At 39.0% G+C, this 14,720-nt stretch overlaps 1 protein-coding gene across 4 annotated transcripts in view; it reads left to right on the top strand.

Annotated features, from left to right (window-relative positions):
- Nucleotides 1-14,720, top strand: part of ANO10 (anoctamin 10) — a 141,273-nt gene that overhangs the window by 20,454 nt on the left and 106,099 nt on the right. The window contains exons 1-9 of one of the 4 annotated variants that reach the window (XM_030943456.1): nucleotides 243-387; nucleotides 956-1,021; nucleotides 3,324-3,497; nucleotides 4,530-4,712; nucleotides 6,038-6,172; nucleotides 7,704-7,823; nucleotides 9,727-10,296; nucleotides 12,618-12,673; nucleotides 14,116-14,190. In XM_030943456.1, coding sequence (XP_030799316.1) covers nucleotides 3,338-3,497; nucleotides 4,530-4,712; nucleotides 6,038-6,172; nucleotides 7,704-7,823; nucleotides 9,727-10,296; nucleotides 12,618-12,673; nucleotides 14,116-14,190 — 1,299 coding nt within the window. In that variant the 5' untranslated portion in view covers nucleotides 243-387; nucleotides 956-1,021; nucleotides 3,324-3,337. Of the gene's footprint in view, nucleotides 1-101; nucleotides 217-242; nucleotides 388-568; nucleotides 1,022-3,323; nucleotides 3,498-4,529; nucleotides 4,713-6,037; nucleotides 6,173-7,703; nucleotides 7,824-9,726; nucleotides 10,297-12,617; nucleotides 12,674-14,115; nucleotides 14,191-14,720 lie in introns of those variants that run through there. The other 3 variants (XM_030943455.1, XM_030943454.1, XM_030943457.1) reach the window with 3 other exon arrangements.

Raw genomic sequence — 14,720 nt, forward strand, 5'->3', positions numbered from 1 at the left:
GGAGCATTTTTAAAACGCTGACATTAGAACATTGTGAAAGGCCGCGGAAGGGACGGCCGGGCCGGGAAGGGCCACGGCGCGGGGCGTGGCCGGCGGCAGCGACGGGCGGTGTCACGCTGGGGCCGGCCCGGAGCCCGTGCCGGCAGCGCCCGGTGCCTGCGGCCGCCGCCCGCCTCAGCCCCGCCCTGCCCTGCGGATGTGGAGCCGGCACCGGCGGTGAGTGGGGAGGGGCGGCCGGCGCCCCGCGGCAAGGGGTTCTCCTGCCTGCGCCGCCGCCAGGGAGGAGCCTCCGCCTTTCCCGCCCACCTCGCCGCGGCGCGGAGCCAGTGCCGAGCCTGGGCGGCCGTGACACCCCGGCGCTTCCTCCGCCGCCCCGGCAGCGCTCGGGTCGAGATCGCGGCCGCGGTGGGCTGCGGGCGGCAGCGGGGGAGCGGCGCGGGGCGGCGGCCGCCGGCGAGCGCGGCCGGGCCGGGGCAGGCAGTGAGTCACGGGCCGCGCTGGCGGCGGGGCCGGCCGGGCTGCTCTCCTCGCCGGTATTTGCGTTCCTAAAAAAGGAGAGCGAGGCGCAGCCTGGCAGTGGGAAGGAGCCGTGATGGGCCGCCTTAGAGCGGGCATGGCTCGGACGCGGCGGCTCCCGGGGCCGCCGAGCGGGTGGAGGCCGGGCGGTAAGCCTGGCTTTGACCCGCTCTGCGCCCACACGCCCTGGAAAAGGGCTGTAGCTCCCTCTGCCCTGAGCTGACAAGGTGGTCCTCGGTCGTGGGTTGGAGTCGATGGTCCCAGACGTCTTTTCCAACCTGATTAATTGTGACCGCCACCCCGCCACTCCGTGAGAGCGGGAGCTCGAGGCTTCGAGGGCCTTCTTGGGTTGTTCCCTGTGCTTCTGGGTCTGTCACTGGTTGCACAGTGTGTAGGATGAAAGAAGAGGCCAAATTACATCCCAAATTACCTCTCATAGGGTCCGTGCTGGGCGTTGGACAACCTCATAGGAAAACTGGAAATCATGCAGACACGATTTGGAAGAGTACGTCAGCTCTGTTGTAGTTTTCAGTAGTAATAAGCCTGAAAATAACAAACTGAAAGAGAGTAGTTTTGGGTTCGATATTAGGAAGAAGCTCTTTACTGTGAGGGTGGTGAGGCACTGGCACAGGTTGCCCGGAGAAGCTGTGGATGCCCCATCCCTGGCAGCATTCAAAGCCAAGCTGAATGTGGCCCTGAGCAGCCTGGTCTAGTGGAAGGTGCTCATTCCCATAGCAAGGGAATTGGAACTAGGTGATCCTTAAAGTACCTCCAAACCAAACCATTCTTTGATTCTGTGATGATTCTGTGATTCTTACACAGTCACCATGCCAAGGACAATGATTCTGAATAAATGATTGGAGCCAAGTTCACTGAGTAGCACACTTTATTAAAAAGGCTGTTTTCAAGAGATAACTGTTCTGCAAAGCAATAGTCTTAACCAGTAGGTAGTATTTATTAATTATCTAGTGCTTTTCATTCTTTGAATTCTTTAGAGATGTCAATATATACAATGTGTCAGGCATAATTTTAGCAAACCCCTGCAAACCCCTGATTATGGATAGTGACGGATTAAGGTGCAGTGACTTGTCAAGACAGTGTAGGTAGTCACTGACAAGCTCAGTTACAATGCCTCATCCCTGGTTGTTTTTCTCTGGTTCATTTTGTTTGTACAGATACACATCTGAATTTTTAAAAACCACTTTATTAATCTGGTGCATTTTTGAAAATACATGAATACTTGGGTTCAGAGCTGTAAATGTGTAAATGTATGTTGCAGAATTGTGTGCCTGTGAAAAGGCAAGTGAAACTAACCAAAGGCCCCATTGAAATTTGCCTTGAAAGCTTTTTTCTGCAAGCCAAAATTGACAAGTTGAATAGACTTGTTTATTATGATATGCATGTGTTTACAGTATCATTACATTTTGTAGGATAATTTATAATAAATACTGGAGGCTGATTTGTCCTTGAATCACAGAAGTATAATGGTCATAAAAGCTGAACTACATCCTTAAAGCAACTTCCTTAGAAATTAAGTACTTTAACAGGAGTGGGGAAACTGCTTAAAGGCAGTGGGTAAATTCCATTCTTCAGTCAAGTTAATATAAAAAAAAATACCCCAAACCAAAATCACCAAACCTTCCCCTCACTTTTAAATTTAGTAAATTAAGTCTGTCATAGATTTTTGTTTGGGTTTTTAAACTTTTTTGTAACTGAGTAGGTTAGGTTACAGATTTGTTTTATATCAACATTTCTAAGTTGCTTTATGAAGCATGATACAATGATCTCTGTAGAATAATTTATACAAAATTTGTTAACAAGACAAAATACAAGTGCCTGGTATTGTTCAGCCTGAAGAAAAGAAGGGCTTGGAGGACACCTCATCACTCTCTATAGCTACTTGAAAAGAGGTTGTTGCAAGGTGGGGGTCTGCCAAGTAACTAGTGATAAAACAAGAGAAAATGGCTTCAAGCTGTGCCATTAAAATTCTGTGAAAAATTTGATCATGGAAAGGGTTGCCAGGCATTGAAACAGGCTGTCCAGGGAAATGGTTGAGTCACCATCCCTGAAGGTATTTAACAGCTCTGTAGATGTGGCTCTTAGGCACATTGTTTAGTGGTGGACTTGGAACTTCTGCATTAATGGTTGAACTCAGTCTTGAAGGCCTTTTCCAGCCTAAATGGGTCTGTGAGTCTATAAAGGCCTGCTTAGATAATTTGGAGTATTTACACATGAAGTCGTGCTGTCAGTGCTTTACAGCTGGACTTTGTCACAGAACACTTGGCATGTAGGTTCCAAAAAGTCATTTAAGTGCTTTGAGTGTAATCTGCCTGTCAGTGTGATAGGTGTCTTACTCACCTACCCGAGATGGTTATAAATCTCCTTGGTACGATTGAAGCTTCACAAGATTAACTGAGAAGGTTCTTCCTTATAATGTGTTTGCATACTCATGGCACGAGAAGCTTATTGATTTTTAAATACCTGTTTGACTATGTTTCTGTTAATGTTTTCATTTGCTGGCAAATACACTGTCAGAAGTAGCAAGCTGTTGTTTTTGAGGATAGTTTCACCTTATTGATTTGTTTTAATTTATTTATTTGCTTTCCTCTCTGTACTGCTTTGCTATACATAGCAACAGCAGAGAACTGCAGAGGTTACTCAACCTGGTAGTAGTAAATGCATTAAAGTGCACACCTATGCCTTTGATAAGCACAGACTTGTGCAACTCACTACAGTAAAGTTTATTGGTTTTCGATTTGTACCAGATATTTTTTAGCACTTGCATTTGATTTTGGTTTTGTATGTAGCAAGCTCTCATGACATGGCGGGAAAAATGAAGGAGATGATGGAAAGCTGGTCTTTCTTGGATACTGCTGAGTCTAACTTCAGGCCCCTGGTTGTAATTGAACTTGCAAAAGGCACCAAAGAGGAAACCATAGAATGGTTCACTAAACGAATTGTGGACAAAAAGGCAAATGGAGGTAAGTACAGTATGATCTTCTGTAGCACTTTGAAATGAAATTGGCTGTTACCATAATGTGAAGACATACAGAAAATTAGTTTTCAGGGAATTTGTGGTATAACGATTGCTTGCCAGTCTTGTTTTGCATTTTTTAAACCTTCTTAACCCTGTTATTAATGAAAGCATTGACTTAAGCTCAAATGCCAGTTGAACTCTAGAATTCTTCATTTTTTTTCACTGAAGCCCTGATAACCTATGTTTCAATGTAGTTTTGCTCTCAGTTTTTATAACAGTTGTCTAGACGTGTTTCTCTTGTTGCTTACAGAAACATAGTAAGCCTTGGCTAAATGAAGATGCTTCACATCCTGTCCATAAACCTTCATATCATGTTGTAGAACAAAATTAAATTAGCAGAAAGCAATTTAATCTTGATAACTTCATGTTGGGTTTTACTTAATTTTTTTGTTAGCATGGAGGGTCTTAAAAAGGCAATATTTCATTACTCATTTTGGTATGCTTCTGGCAATTGAAGTTAGTCTAATTTATTTGTAATTCCTTGGACTTTTTTTAAAACTTTTTTTTTAAAAAGTCATTATTTGTGGCTGTTGTAGCTTATAGCTTATGGTCAGTAATATTTCTGTGGCTGATGGATTTGTGATTACAAACTTGCTTTCAGGTTTCTTTTAGGTAAGTTAGGGACGTTTCTGCTTCAAAAATCTAGTCTCCTTAAAACCAATTGAACTGTTTGCAGAAGCACTTCTTGCCTTTATGGTGTGAATCTTAGGGGAATAGATCCAAACAGTCCCCATTGTTCCAGTTCACTGTTGAGAGTGCTTCAACAGAAACAGGGCTAAATCTGGGGGTGACCCTGCAAGATTCTGAAGAACCTATGTCAAGTACTGTTGAAACCTTAACTCTTTGTGCCCTTAAAAAGAGACATTTTCAGCAGTCCTGTTAGCTAGGGCCAATACATTGGATGCTAAAATGCTGGGGCTTTTAGACATAATTTTAATGTATTTTCTTGCTCATTTTACCCCTGTTTACTTTAAAGGTGCACAACTACTGATTAAACCACTGGTTACGGAAAATGGAGTTGAAAATATTTATCTAGTTGGAGCTTCCCACTTAAGGCTGTTGCTGGGAGCTGAAGCTGTTGGTTTGGTGAAGGAATGTAGTGATAACTCAATGAGAACTTTTACCTACAGCAGTAGAAAGACTTTCAAACATTATGCAGGTAAGTAATGGTAGGAATCTTTGTCATTGCAAAGACCAAGCCATGAAAAAAAAAACAAAACTTGTTTTTAACTATGGAAATTCAAGTTATATAATGAATTTTGGTTTCTTTCACATGACTTTAATTTTTTGCTTGTCTTTTCCTTCACGCTTTTCTATGCTCCAAATAGTCTCTTACTTGTATGAAAGATTTTCTTGGAAAATAAGACAAGAAAAATAATTGATAAACATTAATTTATGATTATCAATCCATGTTATGAATTAATGGAGCAATTTAATTTCTGTGAGCCAGTTTTGAGGCTTATGATCTTAAAATAAGCTGGAAAAAATAGTAGCATTTTTCTCTGTTACATGTACACATCAAACAAACAATAATTAACATTACAGATGCATTCAGTGGGATTTGGGCATGATTAGTGGAATTGTTCCTTTTTACTCTTTTATTTTGTGGGGATGTCAACACAGGAACATTTCCTTTTAAATGTGCTGCTTGTAAGGTATTTAATGCCCTTACAGTGGCAGAACTCATTTTTTGCTCTGCAGGTAAATATTGGAGTTCCAGCTGAGTATTGCTAATGCTTTTAATGTGCCTGTTTCAGTGATGCCTTTCACCACATTTTTCAATATAAAGGTTCTTGGGTCTGTCTGAAAAAATTTTTAAGTTTTGTTGTTCAGTAGCTGTTTTGCTCAACACCACTGTTGCACAATAACTGTTGCAGTGCCTTCAGTTTTGTGACCTTGCTTTCCTGAAATTAGGAAGCCTTCAAAAGAGTTGTCAGTTGCAAAAGCGCCACTTCCATTTCTTTCATGCCTTTACATTATTAATACAAATCTGTCACAAATTCTACTGCTAACAGAATCTCTAGGATTAGCTGGATTTCCAACTGCTGTAAACATATTTTGGCTGTATCTCCTGGTATTTTTTCTTTTTAAAAACACGAGTGTAATTTTAGTTTTGTCCAGGTGCAATCAGAGAAATTGTCACCTAGAAAAGAAACCCTGCAGTCTGTGTTGTCTTGGTAGCATTTCTGGTTGCAGTTAAACTATAATATACTGTTATTCTTTGTATTAGAGTTTTGTTGATATTTAACTTCTTACTTAGTATATTTAGGGCAATCCCTATAGTTTCTTATTCCTAATGGGGGAAAAATTGTTTTTATGTCAAGAAAATCTAACTCTTGTTTCCATGATGATAAATTGATGGGGTTGACATAGGTTTGTTGCTGTAATATTTTTTTTCCTGATTCTGGTAATTTTTGTAGTTGTTTGCTGCCAGGGCTGTATCCATGTGCTGCACCATTTCATACAACCTTCCTTTTTATTTAGATGACAATCACGATTTCCTTACAATGGCAGAATGTCAGTACATCATCAAACATGAACTTGAAAATTTGAGAGCCAAAGATGAAAAGATGATCCCTGGATATCCTCAGGCAAAACTGTACCCAGGAAAATCAATTGGTAAGTAATGTAGTTTGTTGCCTCTAACTCACTGAGTTGATGTAGGATAGTGTTCATGGTGAAAAAAAAAAATCCTGTAATGAAGAGAAATCCTTCAGATGTTCAAGTCCCACTGTTTTAAACCAAATTTGTTTTTTCACTGCTTCAGTAAAAGGGCAAAAGGCAATGGATGCACAATACAACAAGAGAAATTCTAAATAGGTATCAAGAAAGTATTTTTTTAACAGGGTAATCAAACATTTGATCAGGGATTTAAAGAGATTGTTGGTAACTGTTGTGGGAGGCTTCTAAATCCTCACTAGACAAGGCCCTGAGCAGCCTGATTTAAGCCACACCTATCACGAAGGTGGACTGGGTTACTTCCAGAGGGCTGTCCACCTTGAGTTGTTCTGTGAGGCTGAGGCTCTGGCCTTATGTTCTCTTTGGCTGGGTAGCTTTTGCACCTGTTGGTGTTATCAATTATTTTTAATTAGTACCAAAAGTATTTATTATTTAAGTTACATGATTGTATATTTGGATTCTCTCTGTATGAAAATACTGGAATGGGTACCAGTGCTCCAGAGTTTCAAATTTCATAATAGGAAGGAAATTTTATTTAATTTATTTGGTTTCCCCGATCTTCCTCTTTGCTTTAAGAGCTTTTCCTTTTCATGGGAGAAAGAAGCAATGAGAGCTGGTGCTATTTTTATGGTAACGAAAAGGAGTTTGTTGGCAGAGATGCCAACAAACTTAGGCCAAGATTCTTAGGAGAATGGATCTTAATAATTGTATGTCCTTTTATTAACAGTATCTTTATTCTTTAGTGTTGATCATCGGAGAAGGAGATCTGTGTTCAAAAAATGTAAATAAATGTAGATGTCAGATGAGTTTACATTGGTAATTTTTTATATAGCCAAGGTATTTTTCTAATTGTGTGAAGTAGATGATGATGGGAAATAGCAAAATACTGTCACACTTTAGTGCCTCCCTGTTTTTTAATATATTTTATTTTTTCTATGGTTGTAACTTTAGAGGAGTTTGTTGTTTATACACACATGTAGTATTGCTTTCCATACTAAAGCTAAATACAAATTGTGGAATATGTAGTTTGTTTGCAATGAAGATATGATGCAATTTATGAATTAGTGTAAACTGGTAATTCAAAGGTTTTTTTTTTTATCTTTCCCATAATTAGTACAATGATGGCTTTGTGGCTATCCTTGCAAAGCTACATGTGGCATTTCAGTCCTGACCTGCAGTACCTTTTTGCTATTGAATCTGCATCTGGCTATATTGCAAGGCTGTGGAGTTGTTATTATATGTAAGAAGGTTGCTCTTTGTATTCCAATGGACAGCACAGTACTTGCAGGAATAGGTATAACTGCTGTCAATTTTTTAATTAACATGAGACAATTTTTTTAGGATTTGAGTGCTGGATCTATTTCAAAGGAACTTTAGGCTTGGTAAATACACAACATAACCTATTTACTTATGTCAGCTTCACTGTCCTGTGAAGGAGTGCCAGGTATCTATTTTTTCTTTCCTCTTCTAGTGAGAAGATTATTGACAAGTGGTATTCTTGTTCAAATTTTCCCTCTGCATGATAGAGAAGAGTTGAAAAAGCTTTCTCACAGCTGGTATGGCCGAGTGAAAATTGGTTATCAACCTTTAGGTATGTGAACAGCCTTTGCATTGTGGTCATGCAGTGGAGTTGTGAAATCAGACCACTGCTCTTTTACCATTTGGACAAGATTTTCCTCTTTTAATGTCTCCTGTGTGACCTGCTGAAATGATTCTAGACTTGCAGAATTGGTGGTTCCAGAGTCTGTGAGTTTCCATGTAACAGCATTCTGCACATCACACATTCTCCCCACCCATCAGTAAAGCAGGAACCGTCCAAGCTAAGACTGTTCTTTCAAACTGACTCCTGCCAAGCTCCCACGTCTGGAGCTCCCAAAGCCTTTTTGTGTTGTAGGTGTGTCAAAAGGGTATTTACAACTGTTTGTTTTAAATTCAGTGTCTGAATGAAGAATGTATGTTGTTGCATGCTAGCGTCACTTGAGTATATTTTAGACACTGAATAATCATAATATAATTTTTAGACAGGCAATGTGGAAAGTTAAGTTTATTAAAAAATAAGAAAATAAGCATTTGGGAGCTTGCCAGTTATAAGTCTCTGGTTCTTGCAGTTGTTTGAGGTTCTTTCCTGTGCTGCAGGAAGTTAAATATCTGGCTCGGTAATGCCTGCCTCCAGAGTATTGTGTTAGGAGCCTTACTGTGTGCTGGTCTTTATGTGAGAAAGGTTTTTTTTTTTTTGGACTGACACTGAATCCATACAAAATTTTGAAGCAAATCCCAGGAGCCTGTTAAGTGTGTACTAATTTAGGGATGTCTTCCATGTTGGAGTGTGGATTGATGCTAATGACCTACACTTGAATGTATTTGTTAATGAATTTTTGATTGACTGGGATGTTGGAGTGCTGATCCTTCTGTCTGTTTACCTTTCCTTCTTGCTTTCAGGGACTTTATCTGGTTGACAATTGTAAACTTCTGTTGTAGTGTTTTGTAAGCCATAAGAATATTCTGGTATTGCATGTGAGGTTTTTTTTGGTGGAAGTGTATTACAGAGGTAATGCACTGTAGTAGTGTATTTACAGTGTCAATTCAGAGGTCATGCTTCTGTGGCTGTTTCTTTAAGCTGGTAAATACAAAACAGTGGCATACAATCAATCTGGTCATCCAAGCAGGCAAAGAGAAGAGATTTCAGCATTCTAAACTCTTTGACAGGCATTTCTGTATCTAATCACTTCTAGATTATATGAATGATAATCCTATATTTTTTTATTAGTAAGATAAGTGATATGTCTTCTTGGAGGTAATATATCTGTCATGAAATGTACCCATTATGTACCCACTTTTCAAGTCTCTGTAGCACCTGAGCAGACAAACTTAGTGAGTACAGCAAGTATGTATTTCATGTATCAGTTGTCTGCTGAAGATAGTATCTCAACCTGAGTACTCTATCTGATGTGTTTAAGATTTAAGATTTTGATACACCTGTGCATCTGTTCCTTTAGCTCCTTGAGGGTTGTCAAAGCACAGCTAGCCCTTTTTGTCTCTGAGCAAGCTGAAACAAATTTGTTTCCCAGGAGTACATATGCCAGTGGGAATTTTCAGAAGCTGTGTGTCATTTGCTGTTAAAGTGGCTTTTACTATGTCAGATATCCTCCATGACATTCACTGACCAATTCTGTCTGCAAGCATGATAGTGTTTTCTCTTTGGTTGGGTTTTTTCTTTTTTTTCTTTTCCTTTCTCTGGATATCTGTTTGACTTCCTTGTATCTGAATGGTATGTTTATGTGAGTATATATGTAACATTGAAAAAAATAATTCAGATAACCATCTGACTTTTTGTAATAAGGGTGAAGGAAGAAAGAAAACCCAATGATATTTATTGTGTTATTTAGAAAAAAATTATGCCCAATGAAAAATTGTAAGTTCATGTAAGGTCAAGTTTAGTATTGTACTGACATTTCTGTTAAGTGGAGTCTTAGCTGATTCATTTCTTTCTGCAGATGACATACGCTGCTACTTTGGCGAAACCATTGCTCTCTACTTTGGCTTCTTAGAATACTTCACGTTTGCTTTGATTCCAATGGCTGTCATTGGGATTCCCTATTACGTGTTTGCATGGGAAGACTACGACAAATACGTGATGTTTGCCACGTTCAATCTGCTGTGGTCCACTGTGATTCTGGAGGTGTGGAAGCGGATGTGTGCCATCCTGACGTACCGCTGGGGCACACTGCTGATGAAACGACAGTTTGAGGAGCCAAGACCAGGCTTCCATGGCGTGCTGGGGATCAATCCTGTCACTGGGAGGGAGGAGCCAATGTACTCAAGTATTAAGAGACAATTACGAATTTACCTGGTGTCCTTACCATTTGTGTGCCTTTGTCTCTACTTCTCACTGTACGTGATGATGATTTACTTTGACTTGGAGCAGTGGGCTCTGGATTATCACAAAGAGAATGAGTCTAACTTCAGCAGCTTGATGCTGTACGTGCCCAGTATCATCTATGCCGTTGTCATTGAAATTATGAACTTAATCTATCGGTATGCCGCTGAATTCTTAACATCCTGGGGTAAGAAAGTTGTTCACTCTTCTTTCAAGTTAGAATCCGACTTTCTTTGTAGATCCATTACTGTGAGCTCTTGTTCAGCAGAATGCGAAAGAGATTTCCCAGAGTAGGTTCTTTCTGTGGGGTAAAAGAGATGGCCATTTTAACTTCTTATGTTCTGAGTGTTCTGAGATTGCAGTTTCATATTTGGTTTAATTTTGTCTGAGTCTGACATTCCATCTGAAGGGGGGATCCTGCCTTGCTGCTCAGCCTCTCTCTGCCTTTGGTGCAGAAGTTTCCCTGCCCTGATTTAGCTCTTTGGCTGTCTCAGCAAAAGGGGTGGGGGTACAGCATGAGGTTAAGAGCTCAGAGGTGCATGGATGGCAGGAGGGATTGTCCTGATAAGTTGCACCCACAGCCTGGATTTGCTTACTGTGCTTTCATCTACTGTACATCAGTGCAGAGGGCAGAGGCACTGAGTTAATGGAACCTAATCTAAGCCAACTCTGAATGTCACATGAGAACGTTTATGTATGCTACATATGTAATAAAGACTGGGATTCCACATCCCAATCAAAATGTCTTTCTCTGGGCACTCTCAGAAGAGGAGGAATGTTAAAATAGATTACCTTTTTTTCCCTCTGTGTGTGTGATTTATTTAACAGATTGGGCCTTGTGTTTTGCAACCTAACATAAGGACAGTGAAATGCTGGTGTTTATTTTGAATTTTAGCACTTCTACAGACATGTGAAGTCACTTTCAGACAAAGTTAATAGGTTAAGCTGATGGTGAATTAACTGCTTCGTGTAGCTCCATATGGCGTTGATTTGCAGGACAGAATCCAGATTAGTAAAGCTGGAAACCCAGAAAATTAACAGAAGAAAGATAAAGCAAAGGGGAGGTTGGTGCAGAAGACAGAGTAAAAACAGGTGTTGAAGTGGGGGTTGGTTATGCTTGCCAAAATGATTTGCTCAGCAAATTCCACCTGACATCCGTGATAGTAAAAGCAAGCAATTTCTTTGTTTGTGACTGTTCAAGGTTTTTATTTAAATAATGATTTTAAAATTCATATCTAGGGCTCAGTTGGCTGTTTTGTTTCATGTTTTTACTGTGCTGCAAAAAAAGGCATTTCTGTGAAATACCCAGTTATGTTGACCTGATAGACTAAAATGTCTTTAACAGGCAACTCAAGGGATTTTTTAATCCAGACTTTTTTTGGGTTTAAGCTGATGTTTCATATTCAGCAGAGGTAGTGTTTATGTAACCTGCTACACTGACAGCTTGTGCCTTTTCTGTGCTGTCCAATATGTTTCTGCTGCCATGCTCTGAATAGGCTGAAAAACTCATCTGGCTCTCCTATCTTCTCTCCCACCTGGCATATTTTCAGATAATATCTGACTTCAACAGCTAAAATGACAAAGCCCGGGAAACAATCTGGGGTATTTTAAGCACCCCGTTGCACCCATTTATGAAAGCTGATTGTGTAGTGAAAGCTAAAAGTAAAAATTGCAGTCACTTGAGTGCATTTTCACATGTCAGGCCTAATTTGATGCTCCTGTCAGAGCAGAGCTCTGCTGGTTTGTCCTGAGCGAGGTCCGTAGGTGATGGTGTCTCCTTTCAGCCTTGTTGACACAGCACATGCTGGTGTGCCGCCTTCCCAGTTACTGCTTACCCAGGGTTTTAAAGGTACAATCTAACAAAAGCAGAAAGAAATTGAAAATCTCCCATCCACTTCCCTTTTCTCCCCTCTAGTAAATCAGCCTTGCTGAAACATCAGGTTCTGACAGTCTATCTTCAGTGAACTAAAAATCTCAATTTAGAATGGGTAATGCATCTGTTGAACTTCACATACTCTAGTCTTGCTTTAGAGTGTAGGGTCTTATCTAAATTCCTTGGAGAGAAGTAGGAATATTTCTATGAGCATTTACTGGTTTTGAATCAAATTTGTTATTTTTACTTTTCATTATATATTCCCATTAGTTTTCAGATAAAAGAGCAATCAATAACTAGACACATTTTGTTAAGCCTTATGAGCGATGGATGTTTTTCTCTTATAAAATAGCTCTTCAGGGTAAGAAATAGATAAAAGAAGAAACTTTTGTGGTCGAAAAAATGCTGAAGTTGTAGTCAAAAATATGGGTGGATAATAGTGTGGATCAGTTTAGCTTCATAGATTAAGTGAGATATTGGTACAGTATAAGTTTTTTCTACCACGGGGTGTTGGACAACTATAGATAAGTAATTTTCATGTGGACTAAGTGTCTGTTCACTCTTTGGATAGCAATGTGTAGTAAATGGTAGAAGTTTCTGCTGTTTACTAATTGATAATTTTGTTGGTATTTTAGAAAATCACAGGCTGGAATCTTCATATCAGAATCATTTAATTCTGAAGGTTTTAGTGGTAAGTATGTCCTATAAGCAGCTTTTAAAATACAGCTTCTGCTGTATTTTATTAGTGCTTTCCTAGCATTACCACAGTGACCTGCAGTTTTGCTCTAGGCCAAATAGTAGCACAAATATCACAGTAAACAAGATTTCTGTTATGGTTGCAGTAACTGCTAGACTATTTTAGAAGTCTCTTTTATAGTGGAGAGTTGGCTTTTCATTTGCTTTGAATTGTTTGTTCATTGGATGCTGTATATATAAGATTCTCTTAATTGGTGTGGTCCTGTCTTCAACTGAAAACTACTTTTTTGCTCAATTTTATGGTAAACCATGTTTTGAAAAGTTCATGTATTAACTTCCACCTATATTAGCATTCAGACAACCTGTCAGAGAAACCTGAAAATACCTGTCCATCAGTCTACTCCTGTGTAGTTCATAGCATATGCAGATTTATTTCATTTATCTAATCTTCTTGTTTCCTTTTTGAAAAGATAATTTAAATTTCTTCCTTTTTTATTTCCTCAATTTCCTTAGAGCTCCTTCTTTATTTTTTTCACCATGCTTTTGTGTGTGTGTGCGTGTTTATTTGGGGTTCATTTGTTTCATTTTGGGGCTTTCTTTGTGTTAAATCTTGGTGTTACCCATCTGTTACTGGTAACCTCTGGATCTAAAACTCTTGTAGCTATCACTTAAACTTTGTCTCCTCCTATAACCTTTCTTGTAAAACTTAGGACCATTTCTTTTTCCCCATAGGGTATTTATACAAAATCATTAAAAAAAATTATGAACTGTCAAGTGTAAGTTTCCCCCAGATTTCATTCTCAGTCTGTGAATGGCTCTCTGCATTCCCAATATTATCTGTATTGACCCAAGGCTCCAAAACAGGAGCTGCAGCACCTACAGCATGTAGGAAACTTCGGAGTTTGATTAAATACTGTTGATTATATCTCATTTTAGAAGTAGGGAGTATTTCTCTTAGCCATAAAACCTTTTGAAGTGATTAAACATCAACTGCAGCTAACATATATAAAGGACTGTTTTTAGAGATTGAGAGACATATCAGCCAACATGTATATTTTGACAAAGTAGCTCTTTTAAAATAAGTCAGTGCTCTAAATAAAGATCAATATATCCCCTTTCTAATGTTGTCTGGAGAAATTGCCAAAAAAATTAAAGTTAAGTAGAAGATGATGTGTTTTTAATGTCCACATTTTGTAATTCAGTCGTAGCTCTCTTTCTTCTTCACTTTGCTTTAGGAGAGCATTAAGCTTGTTAAGTGGAAAAACTGAGTAAGAACAATATTGAAAATGTGTTTCTTCTGACCTAAGGGTAAAGAAAATTTTGATGGGCAGTTTACATCTTCATGGAAGCCATTTAGTCAGGGTAGCTGTTAAGTTAGATGATATTCTGCATCTGAACTTTTGCTCAAGAACTAAAACCAAGTATTTTTATTTGCAGTTCAACTTCTTAAATTGTTTTGCATCTCTATTCTACATTGCCTTTGTGATGTTTGATATGAAGCTTTTGAGGCAGGTGAGTTCCAAGAACATCTTAAGTGTTGGTGAATCTAGAAAAATAAAGGATTGATTAAAACAGATTTCAGTATTTATTCTAAAACATAAACTTGGCAATTAATATATTTCACCTATATTTTCTTAGAAATCTAGCTTCCATGTTTCAGTTCCCCTAACATTATTGCAGAATCATAGCAGAGTAGAGTAATTATTTCTGCATAAATGAGGAACTGTTTTCAAATAAATTTGATTATTCTTTCACACAGATGAGACTGGGAAATTTTCATTTCCTCTCTATTTCCTTTTATGTTAGAAGATGTTCTTCTCTGTAGTCTTCTTAATGAGAGACTCTTGAGGATAGAGTCGTGATTAAGTTTGACTACAGTGAGGATCTGAGAAGAAATAAAAGCAAAAATGATTTGTAGTTGGTATTTTAAATCAACTTTCACACTCAAATCCATGAAATTTTGGTATAAGGAAAATATTTTTGCTCTTAACATAATGAGCAGTACAACAAGAACTTCAGTTCAAGACCTCTGTTACTGTGAA

This window comes from Camarhynchus parvulus, chromosome 2 (genome assembly GCF_901933205.1).
Source record: "Camarhynchus parvulus chromosome 2, STF_HiC, whole genome shotgun sequence".
Classification (NCBI taxonomy): Eukaryota; Metazoa; Chordata; class Aves; order Passeriformes; family Thraupidae; genus Camarhynchus; species Camarhynchus parvulus.